At 35.6% G+C, this 20,846-nt stretch overlaps 4 protein-coding genes and 1 pseudogene across 4 annotated transcripts; 1 reads left to right on the top strand and 4 right to left on the bottom strand.

The window, feature by feature from the left end:
* Nucleotides 1–506: 506 nt before the first annotated feature.
* On the top strand, nt 507–2,891 carry LOC110745428 (B3 domain-containing protein REM16-like). The gene is made up of 4 exons (XM_021945510.2): nt 507–868; nt 1,679–2,051; nt 2,146–2,264; nt 2,411–2,891. Exons 1-4 carry the CDS (start codon nt 788–790, stop codon nt 2,714–2,716), a joined length of 879 nt encoding a protein of 292 aa, XP_021801202.1. The 5' UTR covers nt 507–787; the 3' UTR covers nt 2,717–2,891.
* Nucleotides 2,892–3,030: 139 nt separating this feature from the next.
* LOC110745429 (protein DETOXIFICATION 19-like) lies at nt 3,031–4,985 on the bottom strand (annotated as a pseudogene).
* Nucleotides 4,986–9,102: 4,117 nt separating this feature from the next.
* LOC110745438 (protein DETOXIFICATION 18-like) lies at nt 9,103–12,693 on the bottom strand. Its single transcript, XM_021945521.2, has 9 exons — nt 12,313–12,693; nt 11,828–11,852; nt 11,152–11,378; nt 10,464–11,008; nt 10,187–10,273; nt 10,037–10,093; nt 9,696–9,946; nt 9,442–9,560; nt 9,103–9,355 (listed from the first exon to the last, which is right to left on the bottom strand). Exons 1-9 carry the CDS (start codon nt 12,457–12,459, stop codon nt 9,224–9,226), a joined length of 1,590 nt encoding a protein of 529 aa, XP_021801213.2. The 5' UTR covers nt 12,460–12,693; the 3' UTR covers nt 9,103–9,223.
* A 1,652-nt stretch (nt 12,694–14,345) lies between these two features.
* Nucleotides 14,346–17,302, bottom strand: LOC110745431 (protein DETOXIFICATION 19-like). The gene is made up of 8 exons (XM_021945511.2): nt 17,003–17,302; nt 16,138–16,320; nt 15,433–15,980; nt 15,266–15,352; nt 15,106–15,162; nt 14,748–14,986; nt 14,533–14,648; nt 14,346–14,432 (listed from the first exon to the last, which is right to left on the bottom strand). Exons 1-8 carry the CDS (start codon nt 17,300–17,302, stop codon nt 14,346–14,348), a joined length of 1,617 nt encoding a protein of 538 aa, XP_021801203.2.
* Nucleotides 17,303–18,167: 865 nt separating this feature from the next.
* On the bottom strand, nt 18,168–20,846 carry LOC110745443 (protein DETOXIFICATION 18-like). The gene is made up of 9 exons (XM_021945529.2): nt 20,819–20,846; nt 20,678–20,702; nt 20,254–20,480; nt 19,584–20,128; nt 19,209–19,295; nt 19,057–19,113; nt 18,699–18,949; nt 18,500–18,618; nt 18,168–18,413 (listed from the first exon to the last, which is right to left on the bottom strand). Exons 2-9 carry the CDS (start codon nt 20,688–20,690, stop codon nt 18,282–18,284), a joined length of 1,431 nt encoding a protein of 476 aa, XP_021801221.1. The 5' UTR covers nt 20,691–20,702; nt 20,819–20,846; the 3' UTR covers nt 18,168–18,281.

Genomic DNA, 20,846 nt, shown 5'->3' with positions numbered 1-20,846 from the left:
AATGTTTGGATTTGGAAGAAAGTGAAAAGTTATTAATGGATATTGAAATTATTTGTTGGTACCAAATATATTCACTTCACCTAAATTCATAGGTGAAGTCAATAAATTGGATCGAATAAGAGGTCTCTCTAGTTGATGAACTTCATTATGATTCAAATATAAGAAACTAAAAAAGGTAAACAAACAACTAGCATAGTTAGTAGATTCGCGTATCGTAGTGTATGTGCGGCGTACTTATATATTTTTCAAAAATAATATTTTTTAGGCATATGCTTTTTAAATATACAGTAAAATACACGTTCTTTATAATTATTATACATGTACTTATGTATTATTTCTTCATGTTTTCTTTACAAAAAGTTAAATAATACAAGTAAAATTCACGTATTTTTCACATGTTAGTGAATACAAATACTATACATTAAAAACCTTTATTCGTATACAGTATCCTACTTTAACCATGAACACCGGAAATTATTTGCTCTTTTTTGTTTCTTTTTCTTTTTCTGGGTCTGAAGTTCACTTTCCCATGCTGCCATGCACGTGCCCAATGAACGTACTTTCCAAATCCAGCCGGAAATAAACAAAGAAAAAGTCCGAACAGAGCTTACGTGCGCAAAATCTAATACAGAACATTTGATCCTCTTCTCCTTAAAATCTCCCAAACCAAAGAGCTGTCGTCACCACATTTGAAGAATCAGAAAAAGCGGTTCCTGAGAGCTCCCTCGGTTGGAAACTGAAACTAATCTTCATCTTCATCTTCGTAAAATTCCAGCTGATCATCCAGATGGGTAGAAAAGCAACTAAGCCTTCACCAAAGATACCATCATTTTTCAAGGCCCTGGTTGGCGACTTCTCTCACTGTTTGGTAACATCTCTGTTCCTGATGATGAGATATATCAAGTAGATTGTTGTGAAAATTATGTTGATCGATCGATCAGTCCCGTTTCCCTGTGTTTTTGTTGGTTTGCCAAAAAGAGTTTTGTTATGTAAAAACAGAGTTTTTTGGGATTTAGAGATGAAACCCTCTAGTTAAATGAAACTAACTGACTAATTCAACTGAAAGTTACTCATCTTCTAGGTTCATAACAGGATTTGTGTGTGTTTTTTTTAAATTTCTTTCTTTCATTTCTGTTTTTCTCTCTCTCTTCTTTTTGGTTTTTAAATGGACTGCTATATCATTATGGCTTGCCTTTTCTTTTCTTTTTTTGCTTTCTTCCATTTCTGTTTCTTTTGTCTCTGTTCTTTTTGCTTTTTGAAAGACTGCAATATCATGGCTTGACTTAATTTTTTCTTTCTTTCTTCCATATCTGTTTCTTTTTTCTCTCTTCTTTTTGGTTTTTTAAAACGACTGAAATATCATGGATTGGCTTTTTTGTTTCTTTGTTTCTTCCATTTCCTGTTTATTTTTTCTCTGTTCCTTTTGCTTTAAAATGACTGCAATATCATGGATTGTTTAACTGATTGTGGTGTGGGTGAGGAAATATTAGGAAGTTAGAACACAAAGAAACATTTGCTGCTTCACCTTACCTCTGCGGCTCAATGACCAGTAGCACAATTTACAGACTCGTCAAACTCACACATTTTATGGCTTCTATTTTACATACAATTAGGCATCAATTTCCTACCTATCTCAATTGTGTATGTCTTGTGAATATTATGTTATTGAATTTTGTAGAGTATACCACCCGAATTTATGAACTATGTCAATGGACGATTGCCTCCAACATGTACTTTTAGAGGTCCTAGTGGAGAATGTTGGACAGTGGGTTTGGAGCTGAGAGGGGATCGATTTGTCTTCCATAACGGTTGGCAGGGTTTTGTGAAGGACCATTCTTTGGAAATTGCAAATTTTTTGGTTTTTGATTATGATGGCAAGTCCAAGTTTGATGTCACAATGTATGATCCAATTGGCACTGAGAAGGAGTTAGAACCAGCCAAGAAGAGAAGGGGAAATCAAGCTCGAGTAGAGAAGGAGATCATTGAGCTTGAAACTAAAGAACCCGACGAAGAGAGTGAAGAAGATGCTTGTATATCGAACATAAGGAAGTGTAAGTTGTATACTATTTTACTTCTTTAAAGTTTGGGGAGTTTTGTATGACCTATATAGGTTCTTTTTTATATCATGTCTTTGGAATTGTATAGGCAAGTCTGGAAAGAGGATTGCAACTGATGGTGGGAAAGAAATATCAAATGCACATGTTGTGTTCAGATCGAAGCATCCATGCTTCATTGGAGCTATGACGAAGAACCACTATCGCCTAGTGAGTACTTTCTTCACCCAAATTTATAATCCAATTCGGTTATTGATTGGAAAAATAGTAAAAGAAATATTCAGAAAACCTTTTCATGGACTCAAAAATGTCCAATTCAAGTATCTGAGCATTTTCTTTCTTGTTCATATTTGCAGAATATCCCAAAGGCGCTGGCTGTAGCTAAAGGTCTCATTAGAAAGAAGAGTGTAAAGGTTGAAGATCCAAATGGGATATCATGGGATGTTAAACTAAGGCTCGATGGAAAGGAACATCGCGGTGGTCGTTTGTTCATGACAAAAGGGTTGTCAAAATGTTTTCATGCAAACAACATTTCACTTGGGGACACACTGGTTTTTGAGCTTTTCAACGCGAAGAGCGATGGAATGAAAATACATATTTTCAGAGGAAACAGGAATGTTTCACTGGATGCCTCCAATGTCGAATATTATGGCTGTAGTTGACATCAGAGCCTAATTGCAATGATCAGTAAATTTCAGGACTTATTGTGGGAAGCCACTTAGGAATTGTTCAGATTTATGTATGGTAGTTGTTGGAGAGAAACAATATCTGACTGATATGGGTGGTTTTAGATGTAAGATTTAGATGTGTGAAATTTGATTGATTAGCAGATTTCAATCGTTGCATTCCTTCCTTTGGGAAGATTAATACTAATCCATGTTTTATTATAAAATTACCTGGATATAAATGCATAAACTAAGTTTTCTTAGATGGTCTATGTTGTACAGTAAAAGGATTACTTTTGCTTGACATTTATCTAGACCAAAACTGGGTTTTCCTCCTCTGGATTTTTAGATAAATCTGATTGAGTCCATTTCTTGAGCAGTGTAATCAACAAAAGTGTGCTTGCTTGACAGGGGAGACAACAGATTATACCAATCCACAAGCCCTGGACCAAAACAAATCAAATGAAGTTACTTGCCTTGGCTAAAGTTTCAACTTAAATCCAAGAAGACCAGCAATTGTCATACCAATCAAATAACAAGTAGCCAAATTTACATACGCAGCCAAGTGTTGCCACCCACATCCTCTAGCCAAACCTGAAAAAACCCATAATCAAATTATTGTGCACCAAGAAAAAACAGAAAAAAAGGAAAGAAAAAAAAAAAGAACAAAGTTGATGAAATGTGAGTGATCTCAACCTGAAAAGACACCTTGAACAGAATCAACAATTATAGAAATTGCAAGCAATGGTGTCATTGAAGCAAAATCCTCTCTCAATACTGCATAACTTGCATTGCTGAAAATGAAGAAGGCAGCCCAAATATTGTGACCAAACACAAGAGCCAGAATAATCGTGAAAGAAAGAAACACAAAGAGCTTAAGAGTCACAACCATTGAATTCTTAGCTCTATCTGGATTGCCTGCTCTGCTCCCAATTCATTTGACACCCTTGGGCTGCCACAATAAGTATAATTTATTTCAATGTATGAAATTAATAGAAAACTTGGAGTCGAAGAAACAGCTAGGAGCTTTTAGTCTACTAACCTGGCAGCAGCAATGAGGCCATATGTAATTTTGTAACCAATTTCTTGTGTATTTACACCGCAGATATAATTGAGCAAAAGCCGTTTTTAGTAACGAGAAAAACTAAGGAGAAATATATTAAAGCAGCTTACCACATTGCAAGTAGTGAAATTGTTTTTGCAGAGTTTGGCATCAATCCACCTAAGAGCACTAGAATCTCAAAAGCCCATTCCTCCAAACTAGAAAGCCAAAATTGCTGGACTTAAACATTGACAATAAAGATCTATAAAAGATAAAATGTTCTTGTGTCACAGAGTCTGGCTGCTATGCTGTCAGACTATTCATCTCATGTATGTATGACAAGAGAACATTATTCGGGATCAAAGTAATAAAAGTTTGAAGGATGTCCACTTACCATTCCATTGTTGCAGAGGGAGGGCCAGTTTTAAGCCAGTGAGGATATAATCGAAAGATTCGAATGAAAATCCTTCCCAAGTACGCTCAAAACTATTTGTACAACTGACATGGCAGGCCAACATAAGAACAGATAACCATGGAGAAATTGAGGCTGCAAGTGGAGCTCCCAAGAAACCAAGAGCTGTCCAATGTACCAAACCATATGTGATGCCAATATGAAAAACAATGGCAATCACTGAGAAGACCATTGGCATGACATGTACAGATTGTGTCTGAAGAAATCTCAAGATGTTTTGCAGGAATCCATATGCAAATAATATCCAGGGATCAGATGTTTCTATAAATAGTATGTTTCTATAAATAGTATAGCCGCTCGGCTATACCCCTTGTAAATATAATATACTTAAATAGTATAGCCGCGCCTCTATGCGACCTTTTTTTTTCTTTCTAAAAAATTAATATAGCCGAGCGGCTATACTGTTTTTGACACGTGGCCACCGATTCGCTATTTGGGCGCTAGGCGGGTCCCTCTTTTTGTATATATAAATAGTATAGCCGCGTGGCTAAACTCGGGATTTTCTTTTATTAAAAAAAGCGTATAGCCGGTTGGCTTTACTGGGGTCATTTTTTAAAATTTTTTTAACATAGATACTGAGATTTTTTTTAAAAAAAAATTATTTTTCCCTGATTTTTGTTTATCGATAGTTTAGAGCATTATTCATTACTATTAGGTTATTACCTGAGTCTCGATTGTACCCTTTTGAGTTTTTGCTTTTCCAAAGTTCTTACCTGTATAAAGAATTTAGCATTTTCATGTTTAACACTCATATTGTACATATACATATGTATTTTTCATGTTTAATACACTTGGTTATTTACAAAATTTTCAATAATACACACAAAATTCACGTATTATACACATAATTTTTTGCATATTATTGAATAAAAACAATATATATTAAAACTTTTAAATCTATAAAGTATATATATCGAAACTAGCAAATTAATATTCATAAAGTATAAACTAATCCAACTAGAAGGGTCCACTTTTTCAATAAATAGTATAGCCGTGCGGCTATACTACGCTTTTTTATTATAAAAAAATAGTTAGACATGCGGCGATACTGTTTTTGACATGTGGGCACCAAATCGCTAGTTGGGCGATAACGCTAGCCGGATCCCTTTTTGTTAATTATATATATATATATATTTAAAAATTAAAATTTATAAAGTATATATATCGAAGCTAGCAAATTAATATCTATAAAGTATAAACTACTACAACTAGAAGGGTTTTTTTTTTTATAATTTTTTTTATAAAGATTTTAGCACTTTCATGTTTAATAATGTATTATATATGTACGTACGTATTTTTCAATAATACATTCGTGTTCTGCAAACGTCTTAAAGACTTGGTAAAGTTCACTTTTTTTTAAAAGCAAACATACAATACTCGTATTATACAGGCACGCGCGGCTATACTTATTTTGACACGTGGCGCCTAATCGCTAGGTGGGTCCTTTTTTTTTTTCAAATAGTATAGACGCCCGGCTATACTTGTTTTTCCTAATTGTTTTTTAAAAATAGTATAGCCGGCGGCTATACTCTACTAATCCTTCAAATTTCGCCAGCATAGACCTGTGCCAACGAACTTTCGTCAGGAGAGGTTTTTTTTGTATTGTTTTAATTTTGAAAATATAAAATTAGTTTCTTTACTTCTTTTTTTTGCCAACTTGTTTAATTTAATATATGTAATTAAGTAGTATCTTAGTCTTTTTGAATTACTTTAATTAGTAATTATGTTTTAATTAATATTTCTTTAGTGAATATTTAAATATGTTACTGATTTGGCAAAAGACTTAATAAATAGTAAGTATTTGAAGTTCAATGGATGTCAAAAAAATAAATTACTTATTTTCGTTTGGTTGTCTTAATTAAAATTCTTCCGAGTTATTACCCGTATAAATATTTTGGCACTATTGCGTTTAATAATGTATTATACACGTACGTACGTATTTTTCAATAATACATCCGTGTTTTGCAAACGTCTTAAAGACTCGAGTTCACGTTTATTGAAAAATTAAATGTACAATACTCGTCTTATACAGGCACGTCCATATTTTTCACGTTTAATACACGTATCTTTTACAAAAATTTCAATAAGACACAAAATTCACATATTAAAACAATGTAAATTATTTACATTGAAATATAATGTAGTACAGCCGTGCGGCTATACTCGGAATGTTAAAGTTTAAAAAAAAGGTATAGCCGATTGGCTATACTCGGTTTTTTCCTCATTTTAAAAAAAAGACAGTATAGCCGACTGGCTGTAAGTTTTTGACACGCGGCGCCTATTCGCTAGCGGGTTCTTTTTTTTTTTAAAATAAAAAGTATAGCTGCCCGGCGATACCCATTTTGCCTTTTTTTTTAAATAGTATAGCCGCCCGGCTATACTATGCTAATCCTACAAATTTTGCCCACATAAACCTGTGCCGACAAACTTTGTTTGGAGAGGTTTTTTTGTTTTGTTTTAATTTTAAAAATATAAAATTAGTTGCTTTACTCTTTTTTTTGGTTGTCTTAATCAAATTTCTCCAAAGTCCAAGAGCCCGATGGCCCAAGGCCCAAGTCTTTGATTAATATAATTATTATCCATGAAAGCCGAATCCAAAGCCGTGCCTATAGCCAAGCCCATTAGCCAAACTCTCCATTGTTAACCACACTTACAAAACCATCATAATGCTTTGTTTATACCTTTATAGGAGTGTGGATTTTCGATGTGAGATTTTCTTACCCTAATCAGTAAAAGATGGCTTTGAATTTTTATGGCTGTTTCAATTTTTTCCCTTTGATGAGAGAGCGAGAAAATATGCTGGAGCAGAAGACTTTCAACTTGAAGAACTTTTTATTAAATGATCAAAAGTCTGTCACCAATAGTTTACAGATCAGTGATGATAATATATATATATATGGTCACTAATACGTTTAAATAATTATTAGATAATCAGGTTTCAAAATGCTGCACTGCATATAAACTTTTTGCGGTAATGCTAGAGGCACCAACTTTTTACTTTTATACCAACTGATGTAGCATATGACATGGCAATCCATGTCATTTACCACATCATCTATTTGATTACCTAAGGGTTAAGTTCTTAACTTTAAAAAAATAAATGCTTCAACTTTGGGACCATTGTTGTCCTTTTTGCAGTCACACAACCCACCGCCAGTACCAAGCGCGCTTGGTACTAGCGGTGGGTTGGGTGACTGCAAAAAGGACAACAATGGTCCCAAAGTTGAAGCACATATATTGTGGATTTAGAAACGACGAAGATGTGTGTGTTGGGTCCAAAGCCCTCTATCTTTCTTGTTGGAGTTTTCATAGTTGATGAGACTCAGATCTGCTTTTTCGTACTAGTTTCATTATGTCTTCATTATGAAGTTTATTTGGGTTGGTGAATCTGTATTATTGCTCTTTCTTCTTTGCACTCCAACAGATACAGAGAAGATATGTCATGGCTCGAGACATTGTTAAAAACAAAAAAAATTAAGGAAAAAAACTAATGTTATGGATTACAGAGATGAGTATATCCATTGCATCGGATCTTTTTTTTTTTTTCATTTTTTTTCATGTAAGGTTAAATCTAATGGTGTTTAAAAGACTGGAGTTTGTTTTTCCTAAATTTTTCCGCAAAAGTTGTGCGATGATGGTGACAGTACTACGAAGGAGGTTATGGAGGAGCTGTAGAGCGGCAATTGAGGGTGTTCTTAGGTCGTGGCTACGTTCAATGGATGATATATAAACATACAAAAGTTATATAAATTAATTCGAATTAACCAAATAAAATGAAGGATGTGGCACATGACTTGGATTGCTATGTCATATGCCACGTTAGTTGGTAACAAAAAGTTGGTATAAGAGTTGGTGCCCGTAGTATTATCAAAACTTTTTGTTTCAAGCAAAATGGGAAAATTTTCAAAAGTTGACCATACCTTATTTAGATGGATGGCTTAGCATAGAATTTACTGTCTTGAATATTGGTTATTCTCTGCTTCTCGATCAATATTATTGCCTAATTAGCGAAGATATAATTGGTACTTGCTGTTGGGTTCCATCAAAAAATCTGTTAGCTTGTCGAAATTTGTTATCAAATTGATCTCGTCAGTGAGCCCTTTCTGGTTAACGCCGAGCTGATGGATACATAGACCTTTCGACTTATATATCAAATAGGTTTTGTCCTTCTCGAAAATTTATACATACAATAAGAACATTAATTGGTTGGAGCATTGGAGAATGAAGTCTAGGGTTTATTAGTGAAATCCTCTTAATCTAATCTTATATGATCCGAGGGTGCACCATAGAACCCGAGTGAGTGAGAAAGAGTAAGATAGAGAGTTTTTTGTTTTTGTTTTTTGTTTTTAAAGAGAGAGAGAGAGAGAGAGAGAGAGAGAGAGAGAGAGAGTTAAGTGTGGATTATCTTGGTGATTTGTAGGTTGTAACGTGTGGCCTCCATTCTTGTACTTTCTTGTGTATATACATCAAGTCGTGGTAAGATGGTCCTTTTGTTGGTTGTCAGTCCCGTTCTCCTTTCTTCTGACCCCTGTGGTCCAATGAGTTTGTGATTACCCACTCTTGGATCTAATCTAAGCGTGAAGATAAAACTGATTTTAAATCCATATAAGGTTATTTCATTCAATTTTTATGACTTCTTGTTCTTCTTCACCACCTTTGATTCAATTTTTATGATTTGAAATCCTAGATTTGAATGATGGTGCAACCCAGATTTGAATGATGGTGCAACCCAGATTTGAAATCAAGGTCGGCGTGGGTGACCAAACTCCTTGGACCACAGGGGTCCAGGAGAACGGGACTGCTTTTATTGTACTTATTGTTTGATATAGTCGAAGAATTTAATAGTGCTATCTCATGAACGTAGACACATCGCCAAACCATGTTACTTCATGGATTCTCTTATTTTGTTTTATTTCTCGATGAATGCATAAACTAAGTTTTCCCCAAATGGTGATTTGTTATTTAACAATTACTTTTGCCTAACATTTATCTAGACCAAAACTGGGCTTCCTTCCTCTGGATTTTTAGACAAATCTGATCGAGGCCATTCCTTGAGCAGTGTAATCAGCAAGAGTGTGCTTGCTTGAAAGGAGAGACCGCAGATTATACCAATCCACAAGCCCTGTACCAAAATAAATCACAAAAAAAATCTGAATTCATTGAACTATTTAACAAAACAAATCAAATGAAGGTATAAGGCTGCCTCACCTTGGCATATAGTTTGAACTTAAATCCAAGAAGACCAGAAATTGTCATACCAATCAAATAGAATGTTGCCAAATTTACATATACAGCCAAGTGTTGCCACCCACATCCTCTAGCCACACCTGAAAAAACCCATAATCAAATTTACGTACACCAATTTATTTATATATATATATATATATATATTATAAAATAAAATATATAAAAAAAATAAAAAAAAGATCGAACAAAGTTGATGAAATGTGAGTGATATCTACCTGAAGAGACACCTTGAACAGAATCAACAATTATTGAAATTGCAAGCAATGGTGTCATGGAAGCAAAGTCCTGTCTCAATACTGCATTACTTGCGTTGCTATCAATGAAGAAGGCAGCCCAAATATTGTGACCAAACACAAGAGCCAGAATAATCGCAAAAGAAAGAAGCACGGAGAGCTTAAGAGTCACAACCATTGCATTCTTAGCCCTATCTGGATTGCCTGCTCCCAATTCATTTGACACCCTTGTGCTGCCACAATAAGTATACTTTATTTCAATGTATGAAATTAATAGAGAACTTGGAGGAGAAGAAACAGATAGGAGCTTTTAGTCTACTAACCTGGCAGCAGCTATGAGGCCATACGTAATTTTGTAACCAATTTCTTGTGTATTTACACTGCAGATATAATCGAGCAAAAGCTGCTTTTAGTAACCAGAAATAACATGTTACAGCAGAAAAACTAAGGAGAAATTTATTAAAGCAGCTCACCACATTGCAAGTAGTGAACTTGTTTTTGCAGAGTTTGGCATTAATCCACCTAAGAGCACTAGAATCTCAAAAGCCCATTCCTCCAAACTAGAAAGCCAAAAAATAAAGAAAAAAATTGCTGGACTTAAACATTGACAATAAAGATCTATAAAAGATAAAGTGTTCTTGTGTCACAGAGTCTGGCTGTTATGCTATCAGACTATTCATCTCATGTATGTATGACAAGAGAACATTATTCGGGATAAAAGTAATAAGAGCTTGAAGGATGTCCACTTACCATTCCATTGTTGCAGAGGGGAGGGCCAGTTTTAAGCCAGTGAGGATATAATCGAAACATTCAAATGAAAATCCTTCCCACGTACGCGCAAAACTCTTTGTACAACTGACATTGAAGGCCAACATAAGAACAGATAACCATAGAGAAACTGAGGCTGCAAGTGGAGCTCCCAAGAACCCAAGAGCTGTCCAATGTACCAAACCATATGTGATGCCAATGTGAAAAACAATAGCAATCACTGAGAAGACCATTGGCATGACATATACAGATTGTGTCTGAAGAAATCTCAAGATGTTTTGCAGGAATCCATATGCAAATAATCCAGGGATCAGATGTTTCAAAAAGAGAGCTGCAGTTTTTGAAATTTGAGGATCTTGATGGAGTAAAATCAGTAAGGGCTCTGTATAGAACCAGATTATGGATATGATGGAACATAACAGGAAGGATATGATGCAAGAGGCTTGTAGATAAATCCCCAACATTCTGTACGACTTTGCACCAAAGCATTGTCCACAAAATGTCTCAAGAGCTCCACTCAAGCCAACCTAAACCAAAAAATAACAGACAAGAAAAAAATTAAAAGAAAAGGCCATCAATGATCTTATTAGATTTTATTTCACTTTATTAAAGATATCATGTTACAAACTGTCTGATAACCGAACATTTTCTTATGTGACTGGGAAATTACCACGAGTGCGAAACCAGTAACATTGGCCCATGAGTTGGCCAGGGTTGCACCAGCCAACTGACGCTCACCAAGGTGCCCAGCAAACATGACTGAGACCAATGGGATCAAGGAAAAGAACACATTGGTGGGAATTATTGGCAACGAAAATAAGACCTGTTTTTTGGCCTCCTCAATGTCTAACAGGTTGTTCCACCACCTTCTTTTGGATCCTTCTTCTCCATGCCCACCTGCCTAGCTAATGACTTAAAATTGGAATATTCGTGCAAGTTTTGGACTTCAAATTTCCAGAATTAAAAAGAAGAAAAAAGCAAATAGTACATCTGATCAGAAAACTTATGTTACTAAATAGACAAGCTCAATATGTAATCTGGTTATAGGGAAATGCATGCATCCAAGAAATTGATCTCACCACACCCTGCACTCAAACCATTTTCCAAAAAAATTCAGTTTTGCCCCTCTGAGTGTATTCATAAAAATAAAAACAAAAACAGCTGATGACCAGTTTTTACAGTATCTATACCAGAAAGAGTTATAACTGGAATTTTCGGAACTTAATTTTGAGCTAGATGTACCTAACTAGTCCCAATTGGTAGAATTGATTTTTGAGTAAATGCTAGCTAGAAAAGCAGAATTCACCATAAACAAAGTAATACAAAAGAAAGGTTGAATTTCTCACCTTCAGAAATCATCTTCTTCGCAACCTAGAATAGATTGTATAAATTGAACTTGTAAATTAAGCAGCTGAGTTGTGAGAAAAAAATAAAAAAATAAAGAAGGTGGGGAGGGGGAGGAGGGGTCAATGGCGGTCAATGACTCAATGACAAAGATTTCGGAGAAATTAATATGGTACAAATATAGTCTGAAAAACTTTATAAATAGAGTACAACAATAAGACTTTTGTTTTCTGATCTTCAAGACTCCAATCATAGACATTTTTATGGTATATTTGTTCTTTTCTTGGTCAAATTGTTTGGTACATACTTCAATCATACGTTATATATTTTTGTAATTTTATGCACTGCCTTATTCCATCCATGTGACTGTGTATGCACCAATATTCTGCTAAATTAGAATCTGGATTTTCCAGTTTCATCAAACCAAAGAAAAAATAAATTGGTAAATATAACATGACCAGAACATTAATGTAAACGAAAACAATACCTGTTTTTCGGCCTCCACCAGGTCCAAGTACACTTTCTTCCATGACCACCTCTTTCTTTTTGTACCTTCTTCTCCATGACTACCTGCCTCCAATAAGGGTGTAGTAATATTTCTATCTGAATGACCTGTGTTTGCTAACATCTCCATCTCCCTTTTTTTTTTTTTTTTGTGTGGAATGCGATCCCTCACCTTCTTTTTCTATGGGATGCGATGTTTTTGAGCTTTGTTTTTCCTCCTCCTATACCTCCTGCTCCACACACTGTGCATATATATATATATATATACAAGTTCATATCATCTCCTGATTTCTTTTTGGTGTTGATAGTTTGTTTATGTAAAAAACTACTTGGTTTTAGACTTTTCTAAGACCGAAACAAAGTCCTTTTCATGGCTGATAAAGTACAAAATCCCGAACCTAAAGAGCAACTCTAGTCGACAATTATTTATTTATGTGTGAACGTTTGTTAGCTGTTGACATAAATGAGACCCATCGTGAGACTCATATCAATCACCGATTAAGAACTATCCACATGTAGAATGATCATCATGTGATTCACAATTATCTATCACGGTTCTAGCATTTTCGTGTTGTAGATGACTACCACAACAATGATAGATGTACTTTGCTGCATAGGCGTATGCTTTTTCTCTTCTCATACAAAATCATATGAGGCTCAGTACCACTATGGGGGGGACCTCACATAATTGCATGAGCCAACAAATGCATACCTTATATAACCTATCTCCATATTCTAGTAAGTAAAAGAACCAATTAGAAAATGACACAAGTGACTAGTTTTGAGTTTTTCTTTCTAAATAGGCTCTACATGGGTTTTTGTATAATATGTCATGCTAAAATGCTTATTTGTAAAAACCTATACATTTTTTTAGTACAAACAATTGGGAGAGGGTGGTTTACACAAATATTCATTAAGTGTCTGGGGATTTCGAACCTCTGCCCACATAGGTGAAGGCGGCTTACTAGTAATGCAGTGATGATAATATATGGTCGATAATACGTTTCAAGATGATTTCATAATTAGGTTTCAAAGTTCCATTAACTTTTTTGTTTTTAAAAAAAATTGGGGTACATTTGAAACCTTGACCATACCTTATTCAGATATGGATGGCCTAGCATTTATTGAATTTTTGTAAGGAATTGGTTATTCTCTGCTTCGATCGATATTATTGGCTTAGCAACAACAACAACAAAAAAAAAAAAAAACTGTTGAGACACGTGAGATTTTTGACTTGCAATAGCATTTGTGAGTTTGGTCGGGCTGAGGTTATGGCTGTCATGTTTGGATCCCAGCGGTTCTATGCATACTTCTCGACTTCCTACTAATTGTGAAGTCAATTCCAACAATTAAGTTTTTGGTAAGATTTGTTGAACAACTAACTGGAATGAACGTATTTGGAAGTATGTATGAGAATGAATCAAATGATAAATGCATGTAGGAGCTCTGCGTAGCGCCACAGATCTTTGAAGTCACTTTATTCTTTAGAAGTTTTTATCACAAAATGTCCTAAGGTTCATGAAATTATTAGAAATAATTCTTTATCTTTCTTTTTTGCGTTATCGTCTGAAATCATCCTTTAAGTTAACCCCACACATTATTTGTGTACCTACTGTTGGATTCTATCAAAAAATATGTTAGTTTGCTTACGAAGCTCTCAAGTGAGCCGATTGACCCAAAAAAAGACACACACACACAACAGAACCATGCTGAAATTTATTCACAAGGTCATCTACTCATTTTAGTTCAGGGGTGCACTAGATTGATAAAGCTTGAGCTTTGTGGATGTGAAGGAAGCTTTGACGAAATTAAGGCATAGTACAGTGTTGGCAAATGTTGGAGGATTTGACTTTTTCTCATAAAGAATAAAATTGATAAAATTAAAACTGGCGACGAAAGACCAAGATTGAACTTTTGCCCTTTTTCTCTGTTGGAACAATGGCAGGCCAGAGGCCCAAAGAAAAGATTGTAACAAAAACACACTAAGACATGGAGGCAGGTTCAGGCGGTATCGGATCAAGGAGCCCAATTCTTGAGCAGTAGAGTGACTAAAATTATGCTCGTTTGACAAGAAATACCAAACATTAGTCCAATCCACAAGCCCTGAAAAATCATAAGAGATTGAATTAAGCACAAACTTCAAAATTATATAATACCAATCAACTAGCTCAGCATATAAACAACACAAATGTCTCTCTCTCACCTTGGCATGTAATTTGGTCGTGAGCCCAAGAAGGCCCGAAATAGCCATGCCAACCAAATATGTGGCCAGATTAACATAGCAGACCAACTTTTGCCACCCGCATCCTGTTGCCACACCTGAGAGAAAAAACCCCAACCCCAAATCATTTCTCATGCAACTTGCAAGCACCCCATGAAAAAGAAAACAGGAAAAATGGAACCAAAGTTTTTTTATACCTAAAACAACACCTTGTAGAGGTTCAAGGATCACAGAGACCGCAACCAAAGGTGTCATGGATGCAAAGGCTTTTACTATTTCTGGTGTGCCGCCGAATAAGCCAGCCCAGAAGTTGTGGCCAATTGCCAGTGCTAGACCAAGAAGGAAAGCAAGAAAGCCAGAGAACTTCAGAGCCACAGTCATGGCACTCTTAGCTTTCTCTGGATTGCCTGCTCCCAGTTCGTTTGAAACTCTCGTGCTGCCACAATATTATTATTTTATGTAAACAATTAATCAAAATTATATAAAAGAACTTGGTCAATTGAATTGACAAAATTACTTGAAAAATAAACAGAGTGTTATTATTATTTCACCAACCTGACAGCAGCACTGAGGCCGTATGACACCATATAACCAATTAACTCCACATTGACACTATGATTAATATGCATCAAAATAAATAAATAAATAAAACAAAGAGTGTCCAAACGGGAAATAACAATTTAATTATTTGTATATATAAATAAATAAAACTTACCATATCCCAAGTAGGGACGTGCTCTGTGTTGGATGTGGAAATGCTCCTGCCATGAAGACTAAAACCTCAAAGGTCCAGTCTTCCAAGCTGGATCGATTTATATAAATAACAAAAGATATACCAAAAGCAACCTACTTTAAATAATGAACATTTTGGAGGACACTTACCATTCCACTGCGGCACCAGGGAGGCCAAGCCTTAAAACCGTAGGGACATGACTGAATGATGCCAGGGAGAAACCTTCCCATGTAAACTCGAATTTCTTCGAACGAAGAATGTAGACGACGAACATAAGAAGAGATAAGCAGAGGGAAATGGATGCTGCAAGTGGAACACCTCTGAAGCCCAGAGGAGTGAAGTAGACAAGATAATAGGTGAGGCCTATGTGGAGGCCGAGGCTGATGAAGGAGAATATAAAAGGGACGACAACAGCAGACTGGGTTTGAAGAAATCTCAAAACGTTCTGGAGGATGCCAAATGCAACCAATCCAGGAATGAACAACTTCATAAAGACCGCAGAGAGTTTTGAGGCCTCTGCGTCTTGGTGCAACAACGAAATCAAAACTGGCTCCGAAAATAACCAAAGTGGGGAAATAAGCAAGGAAGCTAGCAAGGATATCAGGCATGAGGCTTGCAGGTACTTCCCTAACATGCCATACTCCCTGGCACCAAAGGCTTGCCCACAAAGGGTCTCAAGCGCTCCACTTAAGCCAATCTAAACCAAAAAAAAAAAAAAGAGAGAGTGAGTGAATTCTTCAATACATAATCCAAGAAATTAAATTATGGTCAAATGTAAAATTACCCTTAAACTAATTGGCAATGGAAAATTGCTAATATATTTGTCTGGAGAAATTAATGAGTAATATTATTACCACAATAGCAAGGCCGGTGGCACTAGCCCATGACATGGCTAGGTTTGCAGCAGCTAGTTGAAGTTGACCAAGGTGGCCAGCAAACATCAGAGACACCAAAGTGATGAAGTAAAACATCACATTAGTGAGAGTTGTTGGCAGTGAAAACAAGACCTGCTTCTTGGCCTCCTCCACATCCAACAACTTCATTTTCACCAGAGGAAAATAAGGTCTTTAGGAGAGAAGAAATTTTGTAAAGAAGATTACAGGGAAGAAGAAGAAGAAGTCTTACCCTCCAGTTGTGGCATGCATAGGAAACTTAATTACCTTATACATATATGGGAAGTTGGGACCATTTTTTTCCCAATTTGATTTGGTAACCTGAATTTTAAAGTGCACCTTAACCAAACCTTCTATCTCCAAATACATATATGGGTTATAAGTCTTTACCTCACTGGTGTGGTATTTGGATTCTTTAGAATAAGACAAATATAGAGACTAATATATCATGTGTTAATTTAGTAGCCATTATATTAGAAGACTGAAGTGGCATCAATACATAATGTTCAATCCAAAGAACTCTCTCTAACACATGGAGAAATAAATTCTGAAACCCCTACATTTTAATTCATAGAGGGACGAATGAAATGTTAGAACATATGAGGAAAATCATTTTCTGATATGTTATTCTTCTCCTTCTTGGAGGAATTTACGCAAGACTGAATGTGTAAAACTTGGAAATAAACTCAAATGATAGCCTGGTTATTATGAGTATAATTAACTTAATCAGCCTAATCAGCTGATCAGCTAAATTGCGTTAAATGCTTCAATGTGGGACATTTTTTACCCCTTAATACAATATTTCTTATTTCTACTTTTAATTTACAATCTTAAAATCCAATTCAAAACCATAAATATTGTATCCAGAAATTATGAAATCCTTTGACAGTGAGTGGTTTTCATGCTCATTTCCAGAAGAGCTGCCAGATTCGACAACACCATTTGAGTTGTGCTTGTTATGAACAAAAGCTTCATCTTTATTTCCATTTCCCCTGAACCCACCTGAATTTTCTTCTTTTTCTTCCCTTTCGATTTCATCGATACCCAAATCATCGAACAACGATTTGGAATTCAGTACAGGCTGGTACCTTGTGAAACAGTTTCTCGGATCTGGAGGCCATGTCATGACTAAAATAAAATAATGAAAATCAAATCTTTCACAGACTTGGAAAATTGAAGAATCAGTAACTGAGAAGTCGTGGCTTTGAAGGTTCTGCTTCGAATACTTCTCCATCAGCTTTTGCAGTTTGTTGAGTTTGTGTTGGTACTTGGTTTTAGACGATGACGCACAAGTTTGTCCCGCGTTTTATTTTCATTTGAATCTCCCGCGTTCCATTCAAAGCAAAGTGAGAGTGAGAGATAAATACACACAGGAGTGAGATCGAGAGAGAGAGTTAAGTGTGGAGAAGATTATCTTGATGATTTGTAGCTTGTAGAGGTGTCTAAAGGGCCGGACCAAGCTCGTGCCATACCCGGGCTGATCCAATCCGTTTGACACCACTAGACTCTAGTAGCTTGTAATGTGTGTCTACATTCTTGCTATATTTTGTATACATTAAGTTTTGGGAATTGGTCTGGTAACATTGTTCTCTTCTTGTAAGCCTTGCACATGATTTGGTGTATTTGACGTTGGCTTCTGTCAAAAGTCTATTAGTTTGTTGACATAGTATGAGTGTGAGGCCCACAAGTACAATGATATAGTACCACATAGATTAAATAAAATATGTTTTTTTCTTTCACATTATGTAACACGTTATTGAACTAATAGAGGTGGAGCCCACCAATACAATAGGCCCACCCCTATTAGAGAGAGATGGGCATTTTTCTTTCTTTTATTTCTTTCTTATTTCTTGCTTATATTGGTTGAGTTCGTAATTTCACATTCTATTATTAATCTATATCTTAACAATTTCATCCACTGCAACCACACATCTCACACCATCCTATTTTCAGGTTTGACACGGGATGGGAGAAGTTCCAGAACATGGGTATTCAACTATGTCAACTGTACTAATCCATATTTTATTATGAAATTAACTGAATAAATGCATAAACTAAGTTTTCCCAAATGGTCAATGTTGCTGCAGTTTAACAATTACAATTATCTAGACCAAAACTGGGCTTCCTTCCTCTGGATGTTTAGATGAATCTGATTGAGTCCATTTCTTGAGCAGTGTAATCAGCAAGAGTGTGCTTGCTTGAAAGGAGAGACCGCAGATTATACCAATCCACAAGCCCTGTACCAAAATAAAGCACAACAAAAATCTGAATTCATTGAACTATTTAACAAAACAAATCAAATGAAGGTATAAGGCTGCCTCACCTTGGCATATAGTTTGAACTTAAATCCAAGAAGACCAGCAATTGTCATACCAATCAAATAGAATGTTGCCAAATTTACATACACAGCCAAGTGTTGCCACCCACATCCTCTAGCCACACCTGAAAAACCCCATAATCAAATTATTCTGCACCAAGAAAAAAAAAAGAACAAAGTTTGATGAAATGTGAGTGATCTCAACCTGAAAAGACTCCTTGAACAGAATCAACAATTATAGAAATTGCAAGCAATGGTGTCATTGAAGCAAAGTCCTCTCTCAATACTGCATAACTTGCATTGCTGTCAATGAAGAAGCCAGCCCAAACATTGTGACCAAACACAAGAGCCAGAATAATAGCGAAAGAAAGAAGCACAGAGAGCTTAAGAGTCACACCCATTGCATTCTTAGCTCTGCCTGGATTGCCTGCTCCTAATTCATTCGACACTCTTGTGCTGCCACAATATGCATGTTTTGTTTCAATGTATGAAATTAATATAGAAAGCATATAATGAAGAACTTGAAGGAATTCAAACTTGCTGGGAGTTTTCGATCTACTAACCTGGCTGCAGCACTGAGGCCATATGTAACCATGTAACCAATTTCTTGTGTATTCACACTGCAGATATAGTTGAACAGATGTTGCTTGAGTAAGGCAGAATGAACATGTTTTAGAAGATGACTAATTCTAAGGAGAAATATATCGAAGCTTACCAGATTGCAAGTAGTGAAGTGGTTTTTGCTGAGTTTGGCATCAGTCCTCCCATGAACACAAGAATCTCAAAAGCCCATTCCTCCAAACTAGAAACACAAATAAATTACTAAAATGATGGCTTCATGAACATTAAATATAAAGATAGAGGATAAATATTCCGATGTCACAAAGTGTGCTTTATGTTGTCATACTATTAATCCAATATATATATATATATTGATCATGTAGAAGTTTGTCTCAATGTACATGTGTATTTAGCTACATATATATAGATAACATGTTAGATATTTGGCAAGATAACATGTTAGATATTTGGCAAGAGAACGTTACTTGAGATGAAAGTAATAAATTTATTTTAAGGATTGTACACTTACCATTCCATTGTTGCAGAGGGGAGGGCAAGTTTTAAGCCAGTGAGGATATGATTGAACGATTCTATTGAAAATCCTTCCCATGTACGCTCAAAACTCTTTGTATAATTAACATTGAAGGCCAGCATAAGAACAGATATCCATAGAGAAATTGAGGCTGCAAGTGGAGCTCCCTTGAAACCAAGAGTCGTCCAATGTACCAAAACATAAGTAATGCAAATATGAATAACAATGGCAATCCCTGAGAAGACCATTGGCATGACATATACAGATTGTGTCTGATGAAATCTCAAGATGTTTTGGAGGAATCCATATGCAAATAGTCCGGGGAACAGAAATTTCAAAAAAACAGCGGCACATTTTGAAATTTGAGGATCTTGATGGAGTAAAATTAGTATGGGCTCCGTATAGAACCAGATTATAGATATGATGAAACAGAAGAGGAAAGATACGATGCAAGAAGCTTGTAGATAAATCCCCAACATTCTATACAACTTTGCACCAAAGCCTTGCCCACAAAGTGTCTCAAGAGCTCCACTTAACCCAACCTAAACAGATAAACGATAGACAAGAGATACAATAATGTTATTTGATTTTATGTCACGTTATCAAAAGATACAATATTACAAACTGTCTGACAAGAGAACATTTTCCAATGTGACTGAGAAATTACCACGAATGCAAAACCGGTAACGTTGGCCCATGAATTGGCCAGAGTTGCACCAGCCAACTGAAGCTCACCAAGGTGGCCAGCAAACATGACTGAGACCAATGGGATCAAGGAGAAGAACACATTGGTGAGAATTGTGGGCAATGAAAAGAAGATCTGTATTTTGGCCTCCTCAACGTCTAACAGTTTGTTCCACCACCTTCTTTTCGATCCTTCTTCTCCAAGCCCATCTGCCTAGCTATAATATGGGTGCATTAGTAATGTCTTAAAAATCCAATTTTTGTGCAAATTTTGTTCTTAATATCCAATCAAAAACTTAACTTAGTAAATGGATAGGCCTAATAGATTTGATTTGCGAGAAAATGGTAGAAAAGAAAAATTAACAATAAACAAAGTAATAACACCAAAGAAAGGTCGAATCTCTCACCTTCAACGATCATTTTCTCCGCAACCTAGAAGACGAATAATAGAGAGTGTAAAAAATTAACTTAGAAATTTTGACCAAAAAAAACTATGAACTTATAAATAAATACAAATGAACAATAAACTAAGAAGATAAAAATAGTACCAATTTTTTTAAAAATAAAAACTCAATG

Source organism: Prunus avium, chromosome 4 (genome assembly GCF_965620075.1).
Source record: "Prunus avium chromosome 4, drPruAviu1.hap1.1, whole genome shotgun sequence".
In the NCBI taxonomy this organism is placed as follows: domain Eukaryota; kingdom Viridiplantae; phylum Streptophyta; class Magnoliopsida; order Rosales; family Rosaceae; genus Prunus; species Prunus avium.
The sequence above is the reverse complement of the archived record's forward strand: the minus strand, read 5'-3'. Positions and strand labels throughout refer to the sequence as shown.

Bases quoted from the DNA above. Each gene is read 5' to 3' on its own strand.
- LOC110745431 (XM_021945511.2), bottom strand. From the start codon at position 17,302: ATGACATGGCCTCCAGATCCGAGAAACTGTTTCACAAGGTACCAGCCT. The intron at 16,321-17,002 runs GTAAATTAAAAG...GTGAAAATGAAG, and splicing joins TTGAATTGGATTTTAAGATT to TTGTTGGATGTGGAGGAGGC. The intron at 14,987-15,105 runs GTTGGTGAAATA...ATATTGTGGCAG, and splicing joins GGCCTCAGTGCTGCTGTCAG to CACGAGAGTTTCAAACGAAC.
- LOC110745443 (XM_021945529.2), bottom strand. The intron at 19,114-19,208 runs GTAAGCTTCGAT...CTATATCTGCAG, and splicing joins ACTTCACTACTTGCAATCTG to TGTGAATACACAAGAAATTG. The intron at 18,619-18,698 runs GTTGAGATCACT...GGGGTTTTTCAG, and splicing joins TGTTCAAGGAGTCTTTTCAG to GTGTGGCTAGAGGATGTGGG.
- LOC110745428 (XM_021945510.2), top strand. From the start codon at position 788: ATGGGTAGAAAAGCAACTAAGCCTTCACCAAAGATACCATCATTTTTC. The intron at 869-1,678 runs GTAACATCTCTG...TGAATTTTGTAG, and splicing joins GCGACTTCTCTCACTGTTTG to AGTATACCACCCGAATTTAT. The intron at 2,265-2,410 runs GTGAGTACTTTC...TCATATTTGCAG, and splicing joins CGAAGAACCACTATCGCCTA to AATATCCCAAAGGCGCTGGC.
- LOC110745438 (XM_021945521.2), bottom strand. From the start codon at position 12,459: ATGGAGATGTTAGCAAACACAGGTCATTCAGATAGAAATATTACTACA. The intron at 10,274-10,463 runs GTAAGTGGACAT...TTGGCTTTCTAG, and splicing joins CCCTCTGCAACAATGGAATG to TTTGGAGGAATGGGCTTTTG. The intron at 9,947-10,036 runs GTTAGTAGACTA...TTATTGTGGCAG, and splicing joins GGCCTCATAGCTGCTGCCAG to CACAAGGGTGTCAAATGAAT.